Genomic DNA, 13,628 nt, shown 5'->3' on the forward strand with positions numbered 1-13,628 from the left:
GGAGTGGGTGGGTAGGGGAGCAGGGGCAGGGGGGGTTAATAGGGAACTTTCTGGATAGCATTTGAAATGTAAATAAAGAAAATAATAATGAATTTAAAAAAAGAAAAAAGAAAAACTCCCAGATTTCTAGAAAACAAAGCTAAATATAATATTTCATTGATTTATCCCTTTATATGATAGCGATTTAGAAAATTATATCAATAATCTACCTATTTTGTTTTACAAAATAAGGAATAGTTCAAGGATGCAACAATGTATAATAAAATTGTTACTAGTGCCCTTCTAAAGCATTTTATGAATATTTCTGAAATATTGGTAGAAATTTGGTAGAAAAAAATGTCATTTAATAGTTTGCATGTCATTGTATTCACAGGCTATTTGGAAATAGATACATTGTTATTATATTTAATAGCTTTATATCACTGTTTAATACGTGTATAATTATGTATAACTTTTTGATAATTAAAAAGAAGAAAAATTTAAAAAATATATTAATTAAATATCTTTGCATCACTATCTGACCCTTAAAATCAGTAAGACAAATATAAACAAGCATAGCATAGTGTTTTAGATAAACACGACACAGTTCAGGGCTTAATATGCTTAAGAACTTAGGCTTCATTGTTATATCATTTGCTGTGTGATTATATCACTAAGTACTGCCTATTGATTTCTCAGATCTCAGTAAACTTGTATAATTTCTAAACAGATTTTTTAAAATTAACCCACTTCCATTCAAATTTATGTGAATGTAATATTTTATTTAATCACCTTAAACAAAAGATCATATCCATAAATAAAGATTAAGTGTGTTAGTTTTCTATTGCTGTGATAAAATATTATTGTCAAAGCAACTTATCAAAGAAATCATTTAATTGGGTTTCTTGTTTTAAAGTTAGAGTCATTGATCATGGTGTGAAGCAAAGGCAGTAAGTGGCCAGAGTAGCGCCTGAGCGTCCATATCCCACGAGCATGAGGCAGAGAGATGACACTAAGAATAAAGGAAGGATTTGGAGCCTCAAAGCTACCAGACTGTGACACACATCCTCCAACAAAGCTACATATCCTAATCTTTCCCAAACACTTAAACCAGCTGAGAATCGATACTCAAACCTACGAGGCTACGTTATCTTTCTTTTACAGATTACAACATTCTTGTCCCATACTTCTATAGACTCTTGGGCATATCATAACACAAAATACATTTAGCCCAACTTCAAAACTCTCCATAATCTTTCACAATCTCAACACTGTTTTAAAGCCTAAAGTCTGAGACTCAAGGCATTATCTTAATTGAAATTCCTTGTAACATTAAAAAACAAATTACACATTTCCAACTGCAGTGGCACAAAATGTACATCACCATTTAAAAAGAGAGGAATGGCAGAAGGGCAGGGGTACTAGAAACTCAAGAACCAAAGCAAGATCAAAATCTAGCAGGGAAAACTTCAAACCTGGTAGCTCCATCCAGCTGGCCCTATCACTCCAGCTTCTTTGCCTACAATATAAATCTATTTCTTTGGCTGGTTCGACCTCATGCATACAGCCCTCTTTCGTGAATACCCCATTCCTCTTAGGGATTTTATGCACTTACTGCTCTACCACATGTTGTGCATCCTCAGCAGCTCTCCTTAACTGTTGAGAGAGATTCCAAAACCCTTTTACTAGCACATCCTTCATGACTCTAAAGGCAGAACCCCATGAATGATACAAATTTGAAGCCAACTTCTAAAAATCCCTGCCATCATTGAACTACATTTGCATCAGCTCTAATTTGGTGTTGCTTTTTAGGAGCATACAGTTCCTCGGGCCTTTCCTTTTTCCAAGTTAGAAGCTTAGCTCATACCACCCTTTTTATTCCATTTAAAATCAGGCCCACTCTCAATCTTCTTTTCTCTTTCAGCACAAGCCATAGTTCCAATATTAAATTTCATTATGTTCTTTTTTACTTCAAACTTTACATTTTGTATTTCTTTTTGCCCATTTTCTCATTTATATTGTAGGGTTGCATAAAAATGATTACTAATAACCACACAACAGACCCAATATTAGACTGCTCTACCAAATAAATTAGTCTACTACTTTTGAAATTAGCCTCAGGCAAATTCTTCTGGCAGAGGAACAAAGTAGCCACATCACCCCTCCCCCACAAAATATCACAAGAACAATCTATAGCTCAGTGGTCAATATTCTTTACCTATGAAACTTATTGAGAAAACTCCTACTAGGATGGCCCATTAAGCTCTGCTGACAATGTTCAACCACTTTCCTACTCCAAAGTTCCCAACTCTTCACATTTTCCCACTAAAACCAGCATGGTTAGGGTCTTCAAAGCAATAGACCACTTCCTATTACCAACTTCTGTATTAGTTTCTTTTCTATTGCTGTGATGAACCACCATTGTTAAGGAAACTTGAAAAAGGCAATATGTAATTTTACTTAGTGTGTTAGGGTGTTAGAATTCATGGTGACTAGAAGGAATGGTGCAGGCAGTAGGAGGAGCAGTCAAGATCTCACATCTCACAGGCAAGAGGCAGAGGAAGTACACTAGGGAGGATGATAGGTTCTTAAAGCCCCAAAACCTTCTCGAGTGATACACATGTTCCAACAAATTTACACCTCCTAATACTTTCCAAACAGATTCACCAATTGGGAACCAAGCATATGAGCATTTGAGCCTATAGAAGAAAGATATTCTTGTTCAAATGTCCACATGGTAAATATACATTTAAATATATTTTAAGTGTTTCAAACTCCACTCTGACACTAACTACTGATATGGGACCCTGCATGGCTTATTTGAAAGGATAAACTAGCCAAATGTGAAACTATGAACAATGCATATGGACTTGTGACAGTGCCAAGTGGAGGCCTTAAAAAATATTTCTAAAGAGCCTTTTAGTGTGGTATAAGTTCTTTCTCTACTGTTTTTGTTTTTAGTTACAACCCAAATAAGTTTGAGTGCTGTAAATGAAAAATGGTAGCTTTATACTAGTTGAGCAATGAAAAAAAATTATTTTGGTAGCTATCTAGGTAGCTCAGTTGGTAGAGTGCTAGCTGGGAAAGCTTGAGGACCTGAGTTGAGATGCCCAGAAACTATGGGAAATCTGAGTAGTGGTGTGCAGTTGCAGTTTTAGAGCTGTGCACAAAATAGGATGCCTAGATCACGTTAATCAGCCAGATCACTGGTCCAGTAAAAGAGCTTGTTTCAAAGTTGCAACACTCACACATACACAAAACTTTATTTTAAGGGAAAATGTATTTATTTTGGAGGGGGGTGCACATGGAAATGTTGTGTCTGAGGTTTGGAGCAATATGGCAACTATTTATACAGTAAACACAATGCTAAAATTGAAGTTAAAACCTTGTTTTCAATGTAGCAAACCCACAAACACAGCATGAGTTTTTATAACTCTAATTGACACATTTTGCTTCTTTAAGATTTTAGTTCATAAGTAAAATAGGAATAAAAATGAAACATACTGACAAAAATACTGTTGGAAGAATTACATAAGATATCTGAGAACTTTTTATAGACTGAAAAATGCAGAACAAACAAAACACAGCCTGACCGAGTTCTATATTATTATGTTTTAGATTAACACAAGCTCTGATGTATTTGTGTTCTCAGTAATTGTACTAGAAGGTTTTTAAGGCAGTATTTAATAATGAATTCAGTAAAACTAGGAGAGAAAATACTTTGCACATGCTCAAAAATTACAACCACTATTAATGAGTCCAAACATTGTGGAATAAAACAATAATGTATATCTTCTGTTTCCAACAAAACACCATACATCATTCAATTTGATGGGCAGACATGATAGTCTTATAATAAATTTATGTAAAAATAAATGACCGAATATCTAAAAACATAGCTAGTAGGAGTTTATGTGGAAAGTTAATAAAAACATCCTCAGTCTAGAATTCATGGTTTTTGTGGATAAAGTTATGAGAGTGCAAAGGGAAAAGGAAAAGATAAGAAAAGGAAATGAAGGAAAGGAAAAGAAAGGAGATTGAGGGAGGGAACTATGTGGGAGATGGGTTGGGGATGTAAATACAGAAGGGTTCAGGATCGGGTATGGGGAGGTATAAAAAAGATGGCCATATAGCCATGTATTCTTTATCTTTGATCACTTTAGATAAAAATTCAGCTACACATCTAGGGCTATTTCTCTCTCTCTCTCTCTCTCTCTCTCTCTCTCTCTCTCTCTCTCTCTCTCTCTCTGTGTGTGTGTATACGTGCATNTCTCTCTCTCTCTCTCTCTCTCTCTCTCTCTCTCTCTCTCTCTCTCTCTCTGTGTGTGTGTATACGTGCATATGTGAGTTTCATTTCCACATTTTTAAAATTCAATGTCTATATAATATGCTCATATATACATTAAGATTAAAAACCTAAAAATAAATTAATTTTATGATAGATGCCATTTTCTAAGTTTATGTCTTATTTAATGTATAAGAATTAGATAGAATATATATATATATATATATATATATATGATCTTTCTCTACTTTGAAATTTAGAAAAAGTTAAGTTCACACATATATACTAATACAGAAATAATTTCCACAGTATACATACTGTTATATATAATATAATAGTTTACATATATATGTATGTATTGTGTGTATAAACATGGAAAAATTTATGACCAATATCATAAATAATTGGAAATTTTAATACATTCTAAAACTGCATTTAATGAGAATCAGTTATAAATAAACATGAGTATCATGGATCCATTTCTGAAACAATGTTCAAGACACACAATAGTATGAATACAAATTTAAACATAACAAATAATGTTTATATATCTTTAACACGCTGAGTATTCACCTCTGTAATTACATTTTTGAATGTTCATTCTTTTTAAGTTTCTGATAGTTAAGGTCATTTTCTGCAGACTGTGTCTTAAATTTATCTGTTTCATTTGATTCTTAGCACATTGCTAAAGTATGTTATACAGAATACAACCTCACTTTAAAAGGCAGTTTTAGTAATTCAAAAGAGAGATTTACTAAATATTACTTTCTCTAATAAACAAAACTCTGACTCATATGTTTTCCTGTTTGTTTGATGAGTAAGTATCTGTAAGAGAGCTAGCCTTCACGCCTGTCTCTTATGAACAGCTACACTCTTCCATCTCTTATCAGAGGAAAACTTTATAAGAAAGAGCAAGAGCCTCATGTTCGAAGAATGTAAATGAAGAGTTATTAAGCTGGAATATGTGTCTAGAGGTTTTAATTAAAGAAAGAGAAATTCCAGGAGGTAGATGAATTCAGTTTGTTGTACAAAATAAAATAAAAACACTGTGCCTACACTCACTGTAATAAACCATCATGTACTAAAGATGTGTTTTCCCATATTCTAACCTTGGTAAGTGACTCTAGTTGAGCCAATGTGCTGAGTAATACAAAAGCATTTATTATACATAGTGCTGGCTTAATACAACCTGGCTGTGTAATATATACACACAATTACACAAGTTGGTATATGTCATTTGATGAACTGTATGGACTGAATAACCACTTGATTATTTGTTTATTGTGTATAGTTGTGCAAGCACACACTAAAATATACCAAGATATGTTTTTTCATACTTCCATGTATAAATGTGAATCATTATCTGGGCTTTGAATGATGCATATAAATCCAATTCTAAATAAATTACTATATGCTGCTGTATAATGTACTTAAGGAAGAGATATTTATGTGAATATGTTTTATATTTCTTATGAAATGCTTCTGACATAAAGTGTTTCATATTTGATACATACATAATGGCAAGATGACACATAGATAATGGTAAGATCATCCCCAATTTAACCTGATCACTCATGTGTGGTTTGTATATAATTTTTAAGTTTATTTTAAGTATAGGGGTGTAGGGCTGTGTGTATATTACCACCTGCATGACTGGTGCCTGTACAGAGGAAAACAGGGTATTCACTAGTTCTGAAGTTACAGACTATTGTGAGCTTCCCTGTGAGTACTGGGAATTGAACCTAGGTTTTATAGAAGAGTAATTAAACACTACACATTCTTTCTAGTCCCTACATATACATTATTTACAAGTACTCTAAAGCAAATTTATATAGTACTTTTATAATGCCTGCTTTTTGGAAGAATACTAAACACATGAAAGAATATGGAATCTTTCACTTGTGGCTATGACCTTGGCACTTAAAAGTTTTGTATTTTTTATTTTTTTGTTTTATGGTAATTTATGATTAGGGATCCTCTATGGAATTTAATTTTTTTGACAAAAATAATGTGATGTCTAAATTTAGAATTAGTCAAATCATCAATCTTAACTTTGTTCAGTCAAGCATGTGGTAAATGATATTGTTCCATATTGCTGTATTTATTTTGATAGATAAGTCAATAATCAAGGTATCCAGTCACTAATGATTTTGGTGACTGGTTTCTTAGTTTACTCCTAATCAAGAAGAAATTGACTATTTTGTAATGTGTGCTTTGATAATCTGTCAGAGTTCAGAAGAAAATGGACAGTCAAGGCTAAGAGATATATACCACTCATTAACATGATTTTATCCTTATTATTGTTTTCCAGTAATCTATCTTATGAATTATAGCAATTGTTCAATAGAAAATAAATAGAGGAATGAGACAGTTCTACAAATATGAGAGTGTTGTCAAAGATCAGACACACATTCATAAGAATATGGAAGTGTTGTTAAAGATCACACACACATTCACAAAAACAATGAAATGTTTGTACAAAATTTAAAGTACTATAACATTTATATTATATATTAAATTAACATTTATAAATTTTACCTATAAAATTCAGAGCTTTAACAAGCATTTTAAAGGAAACATGGTGAAGGTTGAGGAAACACTCATATTTATTTCTCAAAACAATGTTTATGTTTTGGGAATGTAACTCAATTAGTAAAATTCTAGTTTGATAACATGGAACCCTGAACCCTGGGCATTGCATAGCAGTATATGCTAGTAATTGTAACACTCTGGATGTGGAGGCTGGAGTATCAGAGGTCCAAGATCATCCTAAGTCATAATGCTAGTTTGAGGCTAAAACAAGAACTCCTTCACAAAATAAAAATGATAATGATTAATAATAATAGTAAATATTTCTAAGTGGAAAAAATATTGTTGGTGGATCAAGACAAATCTCAAAGCTGACTCAATATTTCTTTATAAATGATTATCCAAATAAGTATACTATCTAAAAAAGAACATGGAAAGCCACCCAGCAACTATAACCTAGAACCAATATACACAAGGAGAAAAAAAAAACACAAAAAAAACCACTTCAGTCTTTCCATCTTTCCCTCAACCTAGTGCCAAGCCCTCATTTAGAGGTATAAAGGGGTATGACAAAATATTTCATTAAGAAATGTGTTGCTATGCCACAGGTATGCAGTATGCAACTGGCCACCTACTTTGAGTAGTTTTCAAAGGGATTTTATAAAATTTGATTCCTGAAAGTATAACTTCTTGTAATTTATCAAATATCAGCACAAATTCAATTACAATTATTTATATTTTAAAATAGAGTGTTCATTATGAACCACATAAGGAGCATTATATATTACTAGAATTTCAAATGGTTTGCTTGGAAGATTGTGTAGTTTTGAGTCCATAAATTAGAAACATATACCATTACTGGTGAAAATAAATATCAATGACTATCCAAATTTTATTTCTATGAATTTTGGCATGATGATATGTTTAAATTCTTAAGTGCATGCACTGATTTAGTTACTTAGGGTTTTACTATCTCATTGTACAATATCAAGCTTTGCCACTTCAACTTATTTTTCTGAATTTAAGACTATCCTGACAATAAATACATATTATGAAGATTCTTTAATAAATTGTGTTTTCTAAAATGGTTAAGGATATATAAAAATTAAAAGGTTTCAGACATTAGATGAAACCTTCCATATTCTTCACACAGAGGAGTAGAAGATAAAAATAGTTTGTACATAGTTCCACTTTTAATGTTTATAAAGAAGTCTGTCCTTTTAGAAAAGTTTAAGTAGTTGGTTTAGCAAAAGATTCTTTGCTCTAAACATACATGAGCACACATGGTTAGATGAAAATGGTGTTCTAGAGAGACATTTCGCATGCTTTTAATGCATAGTTACCTTGGAGGCAGCTGGTGGACTTTCCATAGACTTTATTGTGTAGGTAGGCTACTTATCCAGGTTTTATAGTATAGAATCCTAGATATCATAAATGGAAGAAGGGAATAAACCCTGGGAACTCTTCTGTGGAGAAGAATCTCTAGTTCTTGGCCCCAATTTTCTTGACTGAGAGAAGAAACAAATTTCACTGAGATGGAAAAGGCGTCTCAATTCTTCTATTAGTTTAAACGTTTGGAAGACTCAGATAAAACTTCAATTTAATAGGAGTGAAGATATAGGTATGTAATAAGAACCATGCCAGAGCAGCAGGAGTCAAAGGCCAAGTAAAGAAGACTCCAGTCCATCAGGACTTATATCTAGCCTTTCTTGGCTGACAGCTGTGGGGTTCACAGATAGCATCTCTGTGAAGAGCAACTGACTCCTTGGGTAACTGCAGGTTTTCACCAGGTCATCCCCTGTCTCTCAGGGGAAACATGAGGCATGATCTTCTTTCTATCCAAGAAAAGCCCTTCAAACCTCGTCTCTCCTTTCCTTGAGCAGGTGGGGAGCTGAGGTGGGGGAATGGAAGCTAAGGATGTTAACTTTGTTTTCTTAACTAGTTTTTCATTTCTTGCTTGTTAAGCTTCCTTGATTTAGTAATCTGCTTAAGTTTGAGAGGGAATCACTGTGTCCTTTGGTCCTGTCTGCCTTCAGTGAGAATGCCAACATAGGCAACATAAGAGGCAGTTTGCTGGCTCCATCACCTCCCTCCAGCAAAGGTTCATAAACCATTTCAGAATTTTAGGATGCTCTCCCTTCTTTCCTTGGCTGCCCTATATCTTTCTTTAAGACCCAAAGGCACATACATAGCTTTTATTTGCAAGTTTAAGATTCCCCTTTTCTATACATAAATTTAACCACCACTATCCGTCCAGTCTTTCCTTTCTACAAGTTTCAGAGTTCACTCATCCAGTAGAAAAATCCGGGAACTTTCCACCTCCAAGCTAGGATTCTAGAAAGTCTCAGGGTAGAAACTTGTGAACTTGGGAAGGCAGAAACAATAGGCAAACCCTCTCCTGTACACTGAGTTGAATATCCTTTCCTCTTGTGGCCAGGTGAACCTGGACGGTCAGTTGTGGACTTGGGGATGCTTCCTGTAATTTAATCAGCTCTCATTCTTATCTATCAGATCTGGACAGCTCCTCCCCAGGTGTCCGCCCATCCTTTCCTGTTCATTCCATCTATATCCCAGGTCTTTTCAGGACAGTCCCTTTAAAATACCGATCGAATCACCAAAGAAGTTTTGTTTTTCCTCTCACCTCCTGGTGTAGGTCTATACTGTTATCTCCCAAGTTAGACCAAATATCTCTCAAGAAGAAAGTAAGATTCCATAAACTTTGCCTCCACGGAGGACTTTTCTGCAACAGTGGGCGAGAGAGTACACCAACGCACACTTGCCTACACACTGGGACAAATACACATGTCCAGTAAAACAGCGGGTGAGGCAGCCAAACTGTGGGCAACTATTAAGGGAACATTAAAGTCCCTGCTGTAGCCAAAAGGGATGCGCTGCGCTGATGAGGCATCAAAGGAGAATTTCAAAACGGGCTTGGAGAAAGAAGACCTAAAAATGGTGAATCTAAACACACAGAGAAAGAGACCTTTTACACCTGCTGTTGGCACTCAGCAGTTCTCCCCAGAGTCACACACTTTTTAGAGAAATCGCTGTAGGTTGCACCGAATGTAATAAATTTCTACTGCTCATATATCTTTGGAACTGACAATCCCTGTGTTCTACTGGACTTCTCCCTGTGGTCACCATGAGCCCAGCGCACTTGAGGATAGGGAACTAGGCGCTCCAAAGCCCTCCCCTCGGTGTGCAGAGTACCTCAGGCAGGTGCCAAGCTCTGGTCGGGTCAAGCAACAAGCGGACTATCTGGGCAAGGCAGGTTGCCCTGGTACCCGCGCGGGTCACCTCTCCCCGCCCCCATCCCCAGCAGCCCTTCTGGTCGCAGGAGCAGAGAAGAAGGAGAAAGCCGAGTTAACCACTCACCCCTAGCTTCCTGCTGCGGATTTTCACGTAGCCCTGCTTGACTATGTCGTTAAAGTTGGAGGCCATGGCCAGAGCGGTCTGGCTCCTCTGCTGGGCGATCCGCTTCTCGGAGTCGACAACCGCTGTCCGCCGCTCGGTCCACGCAGGTCTCGCATCCAGCCGTCCGCCGCCAGCAGTCGCGCCGCCGCTGATTTCTCCCCAGGCTCCTGCTGGCGCGGACCCGGGGTCGATAGCTGGGCCGCCACACACGGAGACAGGGGATCCGGGCCCGGAACTGCTCAGCAGCACCAGCACCTCGCGACCCGTCGTCACCTTCGCCCCCGGCCACAAGCGGAGCACCGCGACCCGCGCCACCGCCAGTTGTGCCCCCCCTCCGCGCCGCCGCCCCCGGCAGCACCCACAGGCTGGCGCCTCACTCGGCGGCGCACAGCTGGCCGGAGCGCACCATCGCGGCTCCCCGGCGCGGAGGAGGGGGAGGGACGGCGGGGCGGGCCGTTGCGCCCGATCGGCTCCCTCCCCCTTGCCCGCGGGGTGGCAGGGCTGGAGGATGCTGGCAAGATGCACTCCATCACTCTCTTCTTGGGCAAGGATCTCCGCCTGCCACCCGCGCCTAGGATATGGCTCCCACAGTAGCCCTGTGCTGGCACCACTCGCCCAGGCTTGGATTCCTAAGGACAAGGCTCCTCATTCCACCGCTGTTAATCTGGCCTTCCCAAAGTAGGCAGTGTGGACAGAGTAGTGAGGGGAGACTTCACAGGTTTGCAAGAAGCAAAGAAGAGCTAGACAATAGTTTATTTCAGAGATGGTGTCTATAATACATTTTTAGTTCTAGGCACACGTGGCCTTTCCCGTTTCCCGGTCCTTGCCCTGTTGGGAAGTGTAAATCGAAGCCCTTCCTGGTGCACACACAAAGAGACCAACCCTGCGCATGTGTCTAATCCTCAGGCTGCTGAAGTCAGAAGGAAACCTGGAGGCAGCAGGTCACAGATGTCCTCTACAGAAAAGGCTGTGATGCCTGGATTGACAATCGCGTTTTGGTTAACTAGGGCTCAATGTGCTACTGGCATTTCATCTATTCAGGAAATAAAAGGCAGAATGGTACTCCAAGGATGTGCAGAAATGTTCAACTTGTAAAAAAAACCAAAAAAACAAAAAAACAAAAAACACAAAAAACAAAGGAATGAACTTTCTCCTCTTAATCTACGAATATATATATATTCCTTAAACCACCTAATATATATATATATATATTAGGTGGTTTAAGGAAAAGGAGCATTGAATATTGGCTGGCAGAAATTTATGGATTTTTAACTGTTGTAAAGAATATTCACAATTTAAGAAGCTACGGAGGTTGATAGTTAAGAAAAAAAAAAGATGTTCAAAGACTTCTTCATTTGTGAGGAATTAATATTTAATGGATCTTCATAAGACCACATTTAATTCTGCTTACTTCACAAGAAGTATTTTCCTAGGTTCTCATTTAAATGGTCTTATCTCTATTTGCATCATAATTACTTAAGAAAGCTACATTTGAGGGGAGAAAAAATAATGAAAGCGTTGAGAACAAGGTTATATGCCTTTCATTCTCAGCCAAAAGAGCAGCTTTAAATGGTACAAGGGAGTTGCTGGTCCCAACCTTACCAAGAGGTCCCATTTAAATCAATACCCAAGAGGCATCCTAACATACCTCAGCAGTATACATCCAGTCTATTTCATTCATGGGGTGAATCTTTTACCCCTCCCACCATGCAAGCAAACTGGAATATAGCAAGGTAAATTTTTAAAATCACCTAACAAATCCCAATCAGTTATCACTGTGAAAGGACATCAATTCTCATCTCCCTGGAAAATTCACCTCTGTTTATTAACCTCTGTGGTTATCTCCTTTAAAACTAGGGGCATGTTTTTTTCTCTACTCATTTTTATATATTTCATTTCATTTTAAAAGATGCTGCAAAGAGTGCCTCACATTAACAAATGAATTACTTCATGTGATCCTCTTTGCAACAACAAATATCAAGTGAAACATATTTCCCATTTATCAGGAAGAACAATAAGGCTCAGAAATGTTCTGTGACTGGATAAAAATTTCAAGGTTGGAGTCGACAATAACTTACATGATCATAAACTCTTTCATTTACAAACCTGTGTATCAGTTGCTTTACTCTTTGTTGAGACAAAGCAAAGGTCACCATGATAGGGAAAGCAGGGCAGCATTCATTCAATGATGACAGTTGTTCAACACTCAACCCAGTCACTTAACAGGGAGGAAGGGATGATGGTACTCATCCTGCTTCTTTTTGTTTTTCTCTGATCTAGGGCTCCAGCCCATACTCCTAGTGTGTCTTCCTGTCTCTGGAAACAATCCCACAGGCATGCTCCAAGTTATGTCTTCTAGGTAATTCTAAATCTATTCAATTTGATGGCAAAAATAACCATGGCAATCTATTTTTTATGGAAGTTCAAGACCGTCTCAGCAATCATTTTAGAGCTTAATAATATTCAGTTTGGTTAAGTAACCACAGCTAGTAAGGAGTATTTACTCATCATCCATAATCACACTAAGCAAGGTGTTTATAGCAGCCTTGATTATAAGATGAGCTGATTTGTAAAATATCTTTATATTTACTTATTTATTATTTATTTGTGGAGGGCCAACTGCATGCCTCATTTGAATTTGTGAAAGTCAGAGGACAACTTACAACTTTATGGATTTATTTCTCTCCTTCTTTGATGAAAGATATGAAGATGGAATCAGGTCATGAGTTTTGGTGGCAAGTGCCTTTATCCACTGAGCCATCTTGTCAGCTCTGGAAAAAAGTTTATTTTACTTTGTTTTGTTTTGTTTTGTTTGTTTGTTTGTTTTTTCTTTTTCGGGTTTTTTTTTTTTTTTTTTTGAGACAGGGTTTCTCTGTATAGCCTTGGCTGTCCTGGGACTAACTGTATAGACCAGGCTGGCCTTGAACTCAGAAATCCTCCTGTCTCTGCCTCCCAAGTGCTGGTGGAAATATGTTTAAATGATTGGATTGTTCTCTTATACTTATTTCCTTTGACAATCTATGACATAGTAATTTGTTTGGTCCTTTCTCTATTTTAATATTACTCTATTATTTTCTACTTGAAAATATTAGATTGTTATTTAATGTTCTTCAGTTCTTGATTTGTGTGATTTTATTCTTATGGTGCTTCTCTTAAGTTGATATTTTCCATTAGCCAATAATATGACTGAGAAATTAGGTTATATTCTGTTTATTATTGCAAGAATAATTCATGAGAAATATGTACATCCTACTGAATCATGCTGAGTGGAACAAAAGGTCTAACTGTAGAATAGATTAGAAGGCTGAAATGTCAGCTTGATCCATACTTTATAAAATACATAAAGTATAAATTAAAGAAAATGAAAATTTTAAGGATAAAATTATAAAATTCTTCACTAACCTCCCTTATAGTGATGATG

At 36.9% G+C, this 13,628-nt stretch overlaps 1 protein-coding gene across 1 annotated transcript in view; it reads right to left on the reverse strand.

Annotated features, from left to right (window-relative positions):
• Positions 1–10,622, reverse strand: part of Dok6 (docking protein 6) — a 416,578-nt gene extending 405,956 nt beyond the window's left edge. Inside the window, exon 1 of the mRNA XM_021214877.2 lies at positions 10,169–10,622. Within this exon, the coding sequence (XP_021070536.1) occupies positions 10,169–10,234 (66 nt within the window). The 5' untranslated portion in view covers positions 10,235–10,622. The remainder of the gene's footprint in view (positions 1–10,168) is intronic.
• Between the last annotated feature and the right edge of the window lie 3,006 nt (positions 10,623–13,628).

Source organism: Mus pahari, chromosome 15 (genome assembly GCF_900095145.1).
Source record: "Mus pahari chromosome 15, PAHARI_EIJ_v1.1, whole genome shotgun sequence".
In the NCBI taxonomy this organism is placed as follows: Eukaryota; Metazoa; Chordata; class Mammalia; order Rodentia; family Muridae; genus Mus; species Mus pahari.